A 15,935-nucleotide genomic window follows, 5' to 3' on the forward strand; every position below is an offset into this window, starting at 1 on the left:
CTACCTAAATTAAGAGGAATTAAAATAGAAATACAATATGATTAATTTAAACCCAACTTTAATTCTAAAAGCATAATCTTTCATTATAATATAAGATGATGAAGTTTGCTAAATATTTTTAGGAGAAATAACTTCATCTAAATAAATAGATTTTTTAACATAAAATGAAATAAGGTATATTCAATAATACTCTTATATGACTAAAATTATATAAATAAAATGATTTGCTAAAACTATATATTATTCTTGGGATTTCAAATTATAAAATGCTTATTTAAAAAAATTTGGCTTGTTTCAATAACACTAAAAATACCCCATTTAAAATAATTTTAGACTTTTAAATTATTTTAAAGACTTTAAAACACTGGGCTTCATTAAAAATCACCCGTTATATTTAAAAACAAAACTTCAATATTTAAAATACGTAGATGAGACTCGTGACCAATCAAGAGAAAAATGAACAACCGATCACGTGCGGTTGGCAAACTATTTGTATAACCTACGACTGTATCAAAAATTACTTTAAAAAAGTGAGATTCAATATTAAAAAATAACTTTTTTACGTGGATCCCAAATCTACCCACATTTTTAAAGAAAGTGCATGAGACTTGCACACCTATGATTATAAATATCATTTCTCAAAATATTATATCTATCTCTACCCATTGCTCTAATCCCCATCTCCCCTTACATTGTCTGGATACCAAAATTTTTCAAAACTTTCTTTAAAAAAACAAAAGTCTTCAACTTTAGCCTGATCAACTTCTCTATATCTATTGATTTTTTCATTTCTTAAACAACTTTCTATATGATTATTTTCCTAAGTTTCCATCAAAAATAAAAACCAAAACAACTTTAATAACAAAATACATCTTAGATTTTTTTTTTTTTTTGAAAAACTCTTAAAAATTTAAAAAAAATAATAATTGCTTGAGCCACCTTCAACATGGATGCTTGGTAGGTACCCTTAAGACATGAGGCCGCAAGTCTACAAGCTTAACATGAAGTGTAAAAAATGTACAACAACATGAGAAAGAAAGAGTGAAGGCTCCATAGCTAAGGCTGCAAGAAAAAAAAAAAAAATGATAGTCACTTTTGATATTCAGAATTTGTGTCTGGGGTTCAAGGATGGTGGAAACCCATTTAGGGATGGCTAGATGTTGGAGTGTGGAAGGGATCAAATCCTCTGGCCCATATGGAGCCCCAAGTCTAGCCCATGAGGTGCCATCAAGAAGGGACAAGCTAAGGACAAGGAGGGAATAAAAGCTGAGAAAGAAAAAAGGTGTCAAGGTGAAAAGAAAGGAAGTGACGGGAAAACAGAGGGAAATGAGGTTAGGCACATGAGAAGGGACAACAAAGTGACATAAAACTGAGCTTTTCACCAACCAGTATCAGAGGCCAATGAAAGGGATCTAAAGTCATAAACGCGGGGACTTTTGGGCAACTTGAGAGAGGGCTTCTTCAACCTCCACATGAAAGCCTCAGTTTTATTTATCTCCAAGCTGCAGAGTTACCGACTCATTTGTACAGTTAGCTACAACAGACTGTAAAATACACTCATTTATAGTGGATTTGCATCACAAACTACTCGTGAACATAGGCTCTGTACTAAATCACGTAAATCTGTATGTCTTATCCTCCATTTATATTTGCTATATTTAGCTTATATTTACCACAATGGACACGGTACGGACACCGTACCACCACTCCGAACCACTGTCGTGGGCTCCAAATAACACTGACCAAGGCCCAAATCATTATCGCGGATCGGGAATAACTTCTTCTCCTATTCCAACATGTTCCTACAAAATAAACTTTAATAGAGTGAATGGATATTTAAAGGTCATGGCGGAGTGTTGCCAGATGGTCATGTGGTTAGGCAACAAAGGAAAAGGTGGTGATGGGTTTCTAGTCCTCCATTTCAATGGGAACAAAGTCAAAAATCTTAAAATTGATTTGTCTGAGTGCATGTGGTGCAAAGTAGCTAGAACATGTACCAATAGGATTTGTCACGTCATTTTCTAAAACAGTTTGAGGCAAGCATATATGGAATCTTGTGTTAGATTTGAACAATATATCCAAATATGTCAAGATCTTGTATTAAACCTTTATAGAGATTTGGCAAAAAGAGCGTACCTATAACTATTGGAGGAAAGAGCACATCAGTTAGGTCTTCCACATCTAATAATATTCACTCTATGTAAAAACTCATAGCAATGGGATATCTGGAGTTAATAATGAATACGAAGTGGGGACCATAACCTATATATATTACTCAGATTTCAATTTTTTCCATCATAAAATAACGAAATTATATAGATCCTTAATGGGTCTCTACACATAAATCGGACCCATACCATTTTAATATTCATGATTGGACCAAAATCATGAGCTTCTAGACATGTGTCAATCACCCGGTTATGTCACTTATTGATCACACTTAATGGGCCTTACAGACATTACTCAAACCTTATATTTGGCAATCATACAATGTATGATTTATGATTTATGTAGGTCCATTAATTCAAATAATTCGAACAATCTTCCACTTGAACCACATAGGTCACTAAAAAAATAAATATTGAAAACTTTAAGAGCTCAAACTGTAACTATCTAACTTTACGGATATCACCTCAAAAACATCTAGTTCATTGAATAATATCAATATATGATCATTGTAGTCGTTGTCATATTTATTGTGACAAGCCCCATCCTTAGCCACAAACACTAATTTCATCAGCAACATAGAACAAAATGCTTCGTTATTATAATAATCATATGGTTAGAGTTCTCCCATTTCTCGTATGCTGCCCTTTGATTAGCAAAACTCTGATTAGTAGGCTTGGGAGGCTTATCAACCTAAAGTGCATAGTCCAAATCCATACACCCAAGAATAATACTAACACGTTCTTCCTATTTTAAAAAATTGGATCCATTAGGAACTATAATGTTAATCAAATTAGTAGGTAATGAAGATGCATTCACTATTAGCAAAACAAAAGAAACTCATAAGAGATAAATATGGCATCAATTTTAATGTATTGCCAATGATAAACAAACCACATTTATCATCATGCGAATTTTAATCTAATTGAAAAACAATCAATTAGACTAATTAAAAGGGAATTCTATGGTTTTAAAAAAGTTGGCCCTTATAAGATACTTAGTGCTTGTGAGCAATAATTATAACATGCACGTGGCTTTCACCCAATAAAGTTAGTTTGTAAATAATATAAAATTGGAGCAAGCCAAACAATAGTCTTCCTTTGAGCCGACTATTGAATGCATAAGTTGATCCCAAAATTATACAATTTACATTTAAGCCTTATATCATCCATGACCCGGCCATATAACAACCTACCCTTGGGCTATTCTTATTCCCATAGATATAGATGTAATTTATTAAGTCATTACATTTTTTAGGCCGAATAGAAGATTTTTATGATATAGGTTACTTAGACAACGTATCACTTTAATTTATCTATCTTAAGTAGGAATTTCTAATGAATATCTCAGACAAAATAATTGTGCTATAAACAAGACAATATTAAATAATAGGTCTATAATAGAGATATTCAAAATTAGAAAAAAAATTAAAAATATTATTAAAATAATAGAATAGTATTGTTTCAATGGTCAACCAGAGGGTCAAATCTAGTTGACTGACCAACCCAAGTACCAAACAAGTTGGTCAGAAGGTCAATCCATGTATTTCAGTATAGATATGAGGCTTTATCCGGCCGAATGAAGTTAAAGGTTGGACCCAAAAAATTGGGCAGACCATTGCAGCAAGCCCAAGCTTTATATAACCCAATTCAACTTAAAAGGAAACAAAGAAAACCTCCCCAAATCTCTGGATTCATGATGTTGCTTTGTGCTTAATTTGTCCATTATTAAATTAGGTTTTTTTTTTTTTTTAATATATATATCAAATGCCATTTATGCTTTTGTAGTTTTAGATTCGACCCTTATGTTTTTACATGTATTAGCAGCTTTACCATTGTCACATTGATGGTTTTGATTACGTTCAGAATCATTGGACTAAAGGAATAAATGCTTCATACCTTCCCTCTATTGAGAGTTGGAAAACATAATATTTTTACTGGCAGCACAAAAAACACATGATGAAGATCAAAACAATAACAAAATCTGAAAACCAAACCCAAGATCAGTGTGATCCAGACATATTCTAAATGATATGTAGTTTCAGGCAATTACATGATGGTTACCATTAGTCATGTTCTTCATAGACTCAAATCTGGGACCCTTGTCGGAGAACTTTGTGGTGGCATAAAGCTTGAGGTAATCTTGAAAACGGACGTGGTTGGGATATAAGAGTTTTGGAGCTGGAGAGATGATGGCATCACCAGCAGGATTGTAGAAGGTTGCGATGGAAAGTCTGCTCCCATTTTTGTCAGCCATGACTCTGTGCAAAGCACTTTTATAATTTCCATTGCTCAAAATTTCCAGTTGATCTCCTATGTTCACAAAGATGGTGTTGTTCTTGGATGGTGGAATCTCTACCCATTCCCCATCTTTGAAAAATTCAAGACCTGGGACTTTGTCATCTTGGAGTAAGAGTATAATCCCACCAGCATCAGTGTGCTCTCGAAGTCCTCTAACAAGTTCTGGATGTGGACACTGAGGGTACTTTGCCACTTTCGTCCCAACAGAAGGACCTTTATTCCCTGAGAACGCTTCCATTATGTGACCCTTTTCCAAACCAAGATTCTCGCACATGAGCTCAGAAAGCTTCTCTGCCAGCTTAAACAGTTGAGCAATGTACTCATCCATTGCTTCCCTGAATTATGCACAATATCAGTCAATATGCATACACAGATAGACACACATACACACACACACACACACACACACACACATATATATATAAATATATATGCATACATATACACATATATTATAAGAAATGTCAATGAGCCCGAACGATTAAATTGATGAGAAGAAGTAAATTTAGTCATTTAATTATATTATAACAGATCAATATTCACCGTAGGTCCTCGGAGAAGTTCGAGATTTCATTGATGTTAGATGTTGGGCGATGCCAAATGAAAAAGCTGCTTTCCCAGTCTATATCAGAGGTATTTCCTTGGTTTTGTATGGTTTTAGCTATCGTGGATTTGTAGAAGCTTTCCTTCAAGTTTTCCTCATAGTGTCCATTTACCAAGTGCTTCACCTTCTCCATCAGCTCTTTATCAATGCCATGATTCTCAACCTGCATAAGCGATATTTTCATTAGAATGAATGGTAATTTGATATACAATTTAGACTATAAAGCACGGTATAAGAAGAAGAGATCCTCTTTACTTGAAAGAAGCCCCATTTTTCACAAGCATGGTGCAGAAGCTCCATTGTCTTGCTCCTTTTCTCACCATTGAGCTCATTAAAATCTACCAGAGGGATCTCCATCTCTTCCTCTATATTTCTGATTGCAAAAAATAGGTTACTCCAGGAGGGTATATATAGGCTTATACAGGGAATATTTACCACTACTGTAATTGGAGGGCTGTTGGAATCCAAGATATGGTAGTTACAGATTACCCAGAACCTGCTGAAGGGGGGAAAAAATAAAAAAATAAAAAAACTATTTGGGTCGGTCAGCTTTGAAAATCACGAGGCTGTTAATAAACAAGTCCAACTCCACTAACCCCTACCATGTGATTCTGTGTGCTTTTTTATATCTTCAGACCAATTAGTCAGTCAAATTCTCCCTTGTAAACTAAGTTTTGTCTCTTTCATTTTTCTAAGAAAAACTTTCCCTCATCGGTTGATTCTCCCCATGGAATTCCCATCATGACTATCTCTCTCTCTCTCTCTCTCTCTCTCTCTCTCTCCCTTTTTTCTCTGTACAGAGAAAGGTCCACCACGCTTTATTTTATGCATTCTCTTTTGGGAAACATCCTATGGTGGTTAATTTGTTCTTGGATTTTGAATAATCATTATAAACAAAACTATGGGCAGTTTGGCACTGAACATGTTTGCTCTCAAACAACAAATGAAAACAGGGAGCGGAAAATCTTGGTCAATGGGCGCTAGCTAGCTTTTGGCTGCAAGTTAGTTGTTGCACCAAAATTCTTACGTACAATATTGATCGGCTTTAGTCATTCATGATCTTAATCTATAGTCTCCATACGTGTCCAAGATTTCAACCCGTTGCCAAACTTTATTTGATCAAACTACTATTAAGAAATTTCTTCGAAACTTAGCCATATATATATATGTTTGTTTGAGTTTTAGTAAGGTCCTTGCCTATTTTTGAAGGCATGCAAACCTAAACGGTAGGCATGATTTTTTGTTTTTCTTACTTGGTCAGTACTATATCACAGTCTGTCGACATACATATGGGATCTCAGCAGAAAATCTATCAGAAAAGGTCTTAAGGCTTTGCCACATTGGATATCTACTTCACGTGGTTTTTCACTCATGCAAGCATATCTTATAGGCATGGATTGAGGGGAGAGATATTTTTTAATGGAAATATAACATCAATTTAGGTATATAATACTAATGATGACGCGTGTATAGATCAGACCCAACTAAACACCTAAAGGCAGATAAATTTATAAAAAGAGAAATTTGGCCAATAACTCATGATATGATTCCCTGTAATACGACAAACTTGAAATCTAGTCCATCTATTATAAATTTCGTCGATATGACTCAACAGATCAATACACATGGCCGCGACATGTACGCAAGACTACTACGTGAAAAACCCTATTTTTTAATATTTAAAAATATACTGAAATTTTTTAAAAAAACAATTGCTTTATAAAAAAAAATTTAAATTTAAATTTTTTTTATTAAAATAAGAGAGAGAGAGAGATTGGACCCGCCACCATTGGGGACAAATCCTGCCCCCGGGTCCCATTGTGGCCCTAGCTTCGAAGCCACCATGGCCAGTGGCCACCACCATGTTGGTCCTTTCCGGGGCCACAAGCAACCAAATCCACACGACTTGACCACCATGTGGTGGCCTGAAATGAGCCACCAAGTGGTGTCTGTGGGCCACCCACGAGGTGGCCAAGATCTCAGTCACTACAAGGTGGCTAGATTTGACGCCCTCTAGTGGCTGGTGGTGATGAGGACTTTTCTCCCACCCTCACTTTTTTTGTTTGCTTATTTTTATTTTTTTAAGTAAAAATAATTTTAAAATTTTTTCTATATTTCTCTTAATTTAAAGAATAAAAAATTTTCACGGGATAATCTTAAGTTTCATTTGAAATATAAACACATCTCAACTTATCTTTATAATTTTTTTAAATCTCAACACAAAATATAATAAATAATTCAACTTTTTTAAATTTTAAAATAATAATAATATTAAAAAATAATATTTTATCATTTCAACTCAACAAAACAAAATTTAATTCAATTCAATATCTAAACGCAGCCTTACATGCTATCATGTATATTCTGTTAATTCAGTTGGACGGAATTGATAACCAATGGACTAGATTTCAAATTTGTCGTAGCATAGGGGCCTATTACTGTCCAAAGTTCTTACTTCTCTTATATATATAAAATTGGGGAAATGGCTTGTGAAGAACACTTCCGCGACTATGTGCATGTGTGGCAAAGGGTGCTTGTGGTCATTGATGTAGAGTTTAAAGTCCCTTAAACGTACAAAACCCATTAACGTCTCGTTTGAATAGTAAAAATATTTCATCTCATTTATTATCATCATTACAATTTTTTCAAATTTGATCCATATAAAATATAATAAATAATTCAATTTTTTCAAATCGTAAAACAGTAATAATATTAAAAAATAATATTCTAACAATATTTCATTCAACTTCCTACTTTTATCTAAAATCATCTCATTTCATCTCACTGTTTAAACCGTACCTAAATCTACCTATTTTTATGAATTTAAATTTTTGGCACAAGTGGTAATTCATATGATATCACCATAATTTTATACTTCATCATATTAGTTAATTAAATATACCACGTGCTAGATCTACTTATTGAGAGAAGAGTCTAGCCCAAATACAAGCTGGGAAAATGCTTAGGATATAATATAAAAAAAAAAATTTATATTTACCCATAATCAATATAAATTTTTGAAATAAATAATGAATTAACACCACCATCATTACACTCGAGGCTTATGCCTTGCTGATTAATTAACACACTCAACTAAAAAGATATGGCACACTAATTACGTAAGGTGAAGAGAATAATCATAACAAGCAAAGTAAGACTTTGTGTAAAGTAGATCGATCGAGTATATGGCTAAAAGGGGACCGCCCTTTTATCTATTTTTTTACTGATCAGCAAAAAGAGAGAATGAAAGATTCATTGACTGATCTTACCGTAACCCTTTTTTTTTATAAGGAAACTTATTCAATCATCATCATTGACTGCGGCATAATCTAAAACCGACAACATAGTCCACAGACAATTTTCAAGACTTTTGGATGCCCTTTAATTTGTTGTTTTTAATGCAAATAATAATAATATATATATTAATGATCATCATCATACTAATAGTAATTACATTGATTTGAAATTGCATGCTATTGCAAATCTCGCCTGTTTTGATTTTCTTATATATATGTTGATCAAAAGTAACATTCATATATATATAAACTGCATGATTGCGATCTTTATTAATTAGACTACGATTTAGTTTGCAATATGTTACTTTTTTTTTTTTTTTAATACTAGAATTTCACTTTTATTGTTCGCAACTGTGGAGCTGTCCATTCCAAGAGGAAATAATTAGTATTTTTACATATAAAAGATCAGATAGATCTGAAATTTTCATATTTTATATCTTCTGATGAATGGTCTGTTAAAATAATGTTCGAAATCATTCCCAGGAATGCATCCAAGGTTCCAATTCAGAGAGAGAGAGAGAGAGGGGAAACAAAAAAAAAAAGAAGAAAAAAGAAAAACAGATCATTAGTAAACTGCTGGTCTTGAAATGAGGTCCCCATCCACTTTCATGGACTGCATTCCCAGTTTTCACTGAGCTTTGATGCATCCACGGGCTGATCTTATACACAGGCTGTGCGTGCACGAGGTAAGACAAATTTTGTTAATATTTATGCACTGTTGAAGATTTTAAAGATTCATCATTGCAGTAACAAAAACTTTCGTGCACACCCTCATGTGACGTGTGTATATATATATAGAATCCCTTCACGATTCATTTATTAGCTAGGAGTAATTGTCTGTTTTTATTTTTTTTTTTCGAAAAAAGAAACTGTGAAATTGCCAGTTTTTTAATTTTGTTTCAGGCAGGCCATCATGTTTTTCTTCATGCCAGATCGACGGTCCTTTTAGATCAAATTTTGCATCTAGTATGCGGGGTGGGGTATTATTTTTTTTTACGTATTTCACCAATTTGATTGATTATATCATTTTTTTTAATATAAAATAATTATTTTGATCATTTATATTAATATAATATATAAAAAATACGTAAAAATGATAATATGCGGCACAACTCCTTTTAATTAGTTTTTTTGGGAGCGGCGGCCCAAGGTTATGAACAAAACTTGATTAATTGTGTGATTTTATACTATTTTCTGAACTTTTGAGACCATTTTTCAAGCAATTTAAATTAGGCCTTATTTGGATCATGTTGAGATGAGAAATCTTTAAATAGTAGTGAAATACTTTTAGTTATGATATTTTATGGAGTTTTGAGAAATAAGAGGTAAAAAGCTAAATAAAAATATTATAAAATTAAAATATTGTTATAATATAATTTTTTTATATTATTTTTGTTTTAGGATTTAAAAAAATTAAATTTCTTTTCGTATTTTATTTGAAAATTTAGAAAAATTATAATAATTAGATAAAATAGATAAAAATTTGAAATTAAAAAATGTTTGTGTTTGAGTTGTATTTAGATGTTGAGATGAGATGAGATTAGATAGATTGAGACAAGACCATCTCAACATCAAAACGGTATCTTAATATTTCATGTGTATTATTTTCTATTTAATTTAATTTTATATAATATTTTGATAGAGAAAATATCAATTGTCATACCCAGGCCCAAGGCCCAAGCCTTTTAAAAAATATATATATGTGTGTGTGTGTGTTTCAATTTTGGATGACCGACGTCAACGTTTTTGGTAAGTTTTCTTTTCCTTTCAATTCAAATTCTCCTTTCATTTTGAGTTCTCCCTCTTCCTCGACGGTTTTCTTCCCAGTTCTCTATCTTCCGGAAATCTCTTCATCCCACTCACCCTCACGTTTCGTCAGTTTACCTTCTCCTTACATCAAGATTTTTCCCTCTCAATAGATCGGGCTACTCTCAAACTCTCATTCTCTACGATTTTCTTCACCAGTTTTTTTGGGCTACAGAATTCTTGACCTCCCCAATAATTTTTCCTTACCATCAATTTGTTCCACACAGTGAGCCTCTTTTTCTCTCCCTCCCAATTCCTTTGTTTTCCTATTCTTACCTCTTTGGCATTTTCATGATTTTTTTCCTTGGGCATATGTACAGTCTACTCGTGGGTCTCAAGATTCTAGTGTTGCCATCGAGCCTCGCATTGAAAGTGCTAGATTGGTAAAAAAATCCCTTCTCCCACCGTCCAACTTCAGTCTCATTATTTTTATTTTTACCCTCTATTTATTTTTCACACACACCCTCTCTGTTGCAGTTCACTGCACACACACTGAGGTTATATTTGTTTTCTCTTCTTCACAGAGCATTTGCCCCCCTAGAGCAGTGCTCCCTTGTGTTTGTCAGTTGTTGTCATAGAGTCCAATGCCGGTAAGCCATGTTACTCTCTTCTTCTCTTTTATTCATCGCTTAGAAAAAGGGAGATTTTATGTGATTTTAAGTTTGGTTATTTTAATTATTTATGTTAAAGTGTGGTGTTTTGGGTTGATGTGTGGCGTATGGAAGTGATTGATGGCTGCTCAGGGTGGTTTATTGACTGTGTGTGCAATGGGTATTTGAGCTGGTTGTGTTGGGTGTATTATGAGTGGCACAGATACCTAAGTCTTGAAATGTTGGATGATTAAAAATATATGATGGTTGCGCTAAAGTCTTATATTGAAGGTTGGAGTTGACGTGGTTGTTTGTGTTATGCTTTAAATACAGGAGTTGCTGTTGTTGGTTTTGGAGATATTTTATTGTTGGTTTGGTGTTGATAAAATGGAACTGTTTGGGTTTAATTTTATGATAGACATTGAGTTAAAAAGGGGCAGTTTTAGATTATTACTCAATAAATAGTAGCTTACTGGATTGGTTTATTAAATGTTGGGTATATGCTTTGTTTAGGTGGTGTTTCTTCTAAAGCTTCGTGTAACGCCCCGTTCCCGAGAGTCCGGAGAGTTAACTCATATAACCTGATAATCAACAAAATTTATAGACTCCAAAATATAACGTCATCAGAATACTACAAAGTCTCTTAATAAAATACGTCACTTCTCAAAAATCTTCTATGAGTAATCCATTATACTTAAAAATCATCTCACCGATACTCCATAATCCTGATCCTTAGCTGGTCTATTCAAAAATCATCTGAAAAATGAATGGAGATAAGGGGTGAGTTATCAACAACTCAGTAAGCAGATGACATATACTAGTGTGTAAACATGAGCATTTTCACAGAGTTCGGAATGCAGAAACAAAACATTTCAGTATCAAAATACAAATCTCAAACAAATACGTTTTATCAGAAAATCAGAGCGACTTCTCAAATATTTCATATTCAGAAACCAACTTTTCATGTTCAAAGACTCCTTTGGCACAACATGACTGAACAACTTCGTCTTATCTTATCATATCATAACAGAGACCATATTTAACCCCCGTGGTAGGGTTGTGCATCCTGCGGAAAGTCAAGCAGAACATAAATCACCGTGTTACCAAAGCGATTGCACTCAGAACAGAAAACCACTATTATATCCCGTGGCGGGCCAGAGGTCACTATTATCTCCCGTGACAGGGCCAGAGGTCACAATATCTCCCGTGACAGGGCCAGAGGTCACTATTATATCCCGTGACAGGGCCAGCGGTCACTATTATCTCCCGTGACAGGGCTAGAGGTCACTATTATATCCCGTGACAGGGCCACATATCAGAGCAAAACAGAATCAGAATCACCATATCAGAGTCAGAATCGGAGTTAGAAAGTCATGCCAAAGGTTTTTCAGATGCCACATCAAAACAGAGTACAAAACAGAACAGAATCATATCACAAAACATACTTTATGCACAAAATTTCATATTCGCTCTCTTTTTCAAAGTTCAGAAACAGAATATCAGAAATAAGCTCATGTCTACACCAGTCATGACAGAAAATACTTTCTTCTTAAACAGAATCTTATGAGTAATGCAGAACTAATATCTGAGGTTGTTTTCAGATTTGTTTTCACAACCAAACATGCACATTTTCCAAGAAGGACCTTAGTTCATTTTATTTTAATGCAAAGTCTAGCATAGGAACCCCGCTTACCTGGACTTCTTAGCTTTTCAGAACTTTCCTCAAAAATACCGAACAAATATTAATCGTCACCTATAAAATAATCACGTAACTTCCATAAATTTCCAATCAACCACGTATTTCGATACTAAAACTTAAAAATTCTAAAAGAACCTATTTTAAGAACCTCAAAACCTAAAATTCTCATAATACCTAAAATACCAACATTTTCTAAGACCAACAATATTCACTTAATCGAAATCGTACTAGAGAAGAAAATTTATCGAAAACGTATTATGATACTTATAGAACTCAATAAAAATTAATATTCAAAATATCTAAAATACCAACAATATTTTATAAATAAAAAGAATACATTGATTACTAAACTTTTCCTAAAATAATTCTTGAAAAACTCACCTCTTATGAAAAATAGATTTACTTACTTTAACTAACAATATTATCAAAATACAATATAATATTTATTAAAACTTAAAACAAAATCCTAATTAAATATAAACTCAACACACAAAAATTTCTTCTCAGCCGAAACTCAAACCGTGAACTTTCCTAATATATATTAGGTTAAAACTAGTAAGTGCCCAAGTTAAAACTTTACTTATAAATATACACACACACATATATATATATATATATAAATATATATATAAGCACCCTATACGTAAAACAGACGATAAACAAACAACAGAATAAACGAAAAACATGCAGCGGCGGCAGGGACTCACCGAGATGGTGAAGTGCGACGGCGCTGCGTGCGACGGGAGGTGGTGCACTTGGTGGCTATGCACTGGACGAGAAAGAGAGAGAGAGATGCACGGTGAGAGAGAGCTTACGGGAGAGTAAACCAACGTGAGAGACAGAAAACAGAGAGGGAGATACCGTGCGGCGGGGCGGCAAGAGGCGGACCCTGGGTGACGGAAAACTTCGCCGGCGGTTTCTGGAGCCGCAACGTGAAGAAGCTCATGGTGGTTAAAGGTTGCAATGGCTCACGGTAGGAGGAGAACCATCCTCTGTTTCGGGAGTGAAAAACAGAGGCTGCGGGATGGCTATCGAAGGCTACGGGTTCACGGCTGGGTCACGGTGGCGGCGCATGGCAGCGTTGAGGAGGAGCAAGCAGCGACTTGACTTCCTTGGGAGGCTGCGGTTTTCCAGGAGACGGTTGGATAAAAGCGTGAAGATGCAGGATGGCTTTTGGCCGTGCGCGGGCGAGTCTCTTGCCGTGCGATCCGCTTGCTCAGCGTCTCACGTGGTGCAATGGTTTCCCGCGGTTGCTGACCTCCTAGAATGAGCGGGACGCTCTCACGGTAACGGCATGCTGCTGCGGCTGAGGCCGAGACGGACACGATGGCGCACAGAGAGGCGTTGAGCCTAGGTGAAGGATGCTAACGGTGGTGTCGGTTTTACGTGCGTGGAGATGGAAGTTGACGTCGAACTAGGAGGGGCTGCACGATGGTGAACTCTGGAGGCTGGTGGCAGCGACGGCACAGGGTAGTTTCGAAGGTCAAGGGTGTAAGTGTGAAAATATACGGGTGCTAAGAAAACCTAGAGAAAGAAAAGAGATAGACGTGCAACGTGTAGTGCCGTGCGTGGGAGAAAAAAAAAACAGAAAAGAAAAAGAAAAAGAAAAAGAAAATAAAATAAGACAATAACAATTAAAGTCCAACAATAAAATTATTCATTAAAGCAAAACACAAATTTAAAAACAGACATTAAATAATAACACCAAAGCACATCCAAATAAATTTCACAACTTAAAAATGATAAAATAAATCCAACGAGAAAAATTCGATAAATTTTTAAAACAAGAACAATAATATTTAAATTAATTATATAAAAAAAATCTTCCACAAAAAATAAATAAATACGCTAAAAAAATATGGGGTATTACATCCTCCCCCCCTTAAAAAAAAATTCCGTCCTCGAAATTTGCTTAGCTAACTGCTGCTACTTCCAAAGGGTTAATCACGCATCCGCTGCGCACTCTAAGGAGTTGAATTCGAGCCTACACTGCTTTGTGTTGATTCCTGCCTTGTGCTGTGAAATCAGTCCTCTGAGGCGGTTTGGGGTTCATACTCCCATCTGGTTGCTTTGGACAATCTCTGACGAGGTGGCTGTGCTTCCCACATCGAAAACACCGTCCAGTTCTCCTTCTGCAATCCCCAAAGTGTACTACGTTGCATGACTTGCAGGAGTTATTCCGTTGGTTGTCCTGCACCTGTCTCTGGCTTGGTTTGTTCACTAGCTTCATCCTCTTCCATGGTCCTTGATTCTCGTTCGAGGGAAACCCCAACGGCGTCGGCCCCTTCCTCTGCTCCTGAAGTTCAACACTCCTCTTGAGGCCTCGCTCGACTATTGTGGCCTTATCTACTAATTCTGAGAAGTTCTGGATCTGAAAGGTAACCACTCGCTCATACATATTGTTATTCAGTCCCTCCTCAAATTTTCGGGTCTTCTTCTCCTCATCGGGTATAAGATATAAGGCAAAGCGTGATAGTTCAATATATCTGGCCGCATACTGGTGCACCGTCACAGTACCCTGCACTAAGTCAGCAAAGTCCTTGGCCCTAGCGTCTCTAATCGATCTTGGGAAGAAACGATCAAAGAAAATCTGCTTGAAGTGGAGCCAGCTAACCACTCCCCTCCCATCAGCTTCCCTGATGGTTCTCTCTGATATCCACCATCGCTTAGCCTCACCGGTCAGCTTGAAGGCAGAGTATAATACTTTCTGTCTGTCAGCACAATTCAAGACACGGAGTATCTCCTCAATGTCCTGGATCCAATCCTCAGCTAAGGTCGGGTCGCCACGACCATCAAAAGTGGGAGGGTACATCTGATTGAACTGCTCTATGGTGCATCCATCCTCTTCATTTCCTGCATTCAAGCCCCCAAGACTTTGAACATTATGTCGAGCAGCCATCCTGGAAGACTCATCCATGGTTAAATGCTTCAAAGGAAGAAAATAATAAAGTAATAACTGCGCGAAAAATATAACTACTACTTAAGCTATAAATCAGGAATCAATAATCTATTACTTGTAGTTCGTAGAATTCTAAACCCCAATTCAAAAATTTATTTCCTAAAGTCCAAAATTTCAAGACCTCATATATCAGAGTCTACGGAACTTCAAACTTGGCCTTTGATCAAGCTTATTTACGCCTATAAAATCTAACCCTTAAATCTTATCAAAATCATTTTCTACATTCCATTAAAAATCGAAAGGATCTAAGACCTTAAACGTCATGAAGATCGGTTCTTGAAATTTACAAAGTTTAATACCTCAAATTTCCTAGAATATAAGCCTAAAAGCCTAACAGATTCTAAAACCTTAAATACAAATTTCATCATCTCTTAGTCCTAGGATTTCTACACCTCAAATCTGAAGTTTCTTCCTAAACCCACAGATATCTAAACCTCCAAGGTTTATAGTATGCAGAATTCAAACCTGGCTCTGATACCAACTGTAATGCCCCGTTCCCGAGGGTCCGGAGAGTT

General features: G+C 35.4%; 2 protein-coding genes and 1 long non-coding RNA gene across 3 annotated transcripts; 1 reads left to right on the forward strand and 2 right to left on the reverse strand.

The window, feature by feature from the left end:
• Positions 1–4,042: 4,042 nt before the first annotated feature.
• Positions 4,043–5,486, reverse strand: LOC121251505 (1-aminocyclopropane-1-carboxylate oxidase 1). The gene is made up of 3 exons (XM_041150765.1): positions 5,326–5,486; positions 5,010–5,233; positions 4,043–4,801 (listed from the first exon to the last, which is right to left on the reverse strand). The coding sequence occupies exons 1-3, from the start codon at positions 5,425–5,427 to the stop codon at positions 4,207–4,209; spliced, it is 921 nt and encodes a 306-aa protein (XP_041006699.1). The 5' UTR covers positions 5,428–5,486; the 3' UTR covers positions 4,043–4,206.
• A 4,623-nt stretch (positions 5,487–10,109) lies between these two features.
• On the forward strand, positions 10,110–11,140 carry LOC121251506. The gene is made up of 3 exons (XR_005938036.1): positions 10,110–10,398; positions 10,493–10,555; positions 10,697–11,140. It is a non-coding gene; the product is annotated as an uncharacterized LOC121251506 (long non-coding RNA).
• Positions 11,141–14,445: 3,305 nt separating this feature from the next.
• On the reverse strand, positions 14,446–15,378 carry LOC121253517. Its single transcript, XM_041153522.1, has one exon. It carries the CDS (start codon positions 15,376–15,378, stop codon positions 14,446–14,448), a length of 933 nt encoding a protein of 310 aa, XP_041009456.1.
• Positions 15,379–15,935: the final 557 nt, after the last annotated feature.

This window comes from Juglans microcarpa x Juglans regia, chromosome 2S (genome assembly GCF_004785595.1).
Source record: "Juglans microcarpa x Juglans regia isolate MS1-56 chromosome 2S, Jm3101_v1.0, whole genome shotgun sequence".
Lineage (NCBI taxonomy): Eukaryota > Viridiplantae > Streptophyta > Magnoliopsida > Fagales > Juglandaceae > Juglans > Juglans microcarpa x Juglans regia.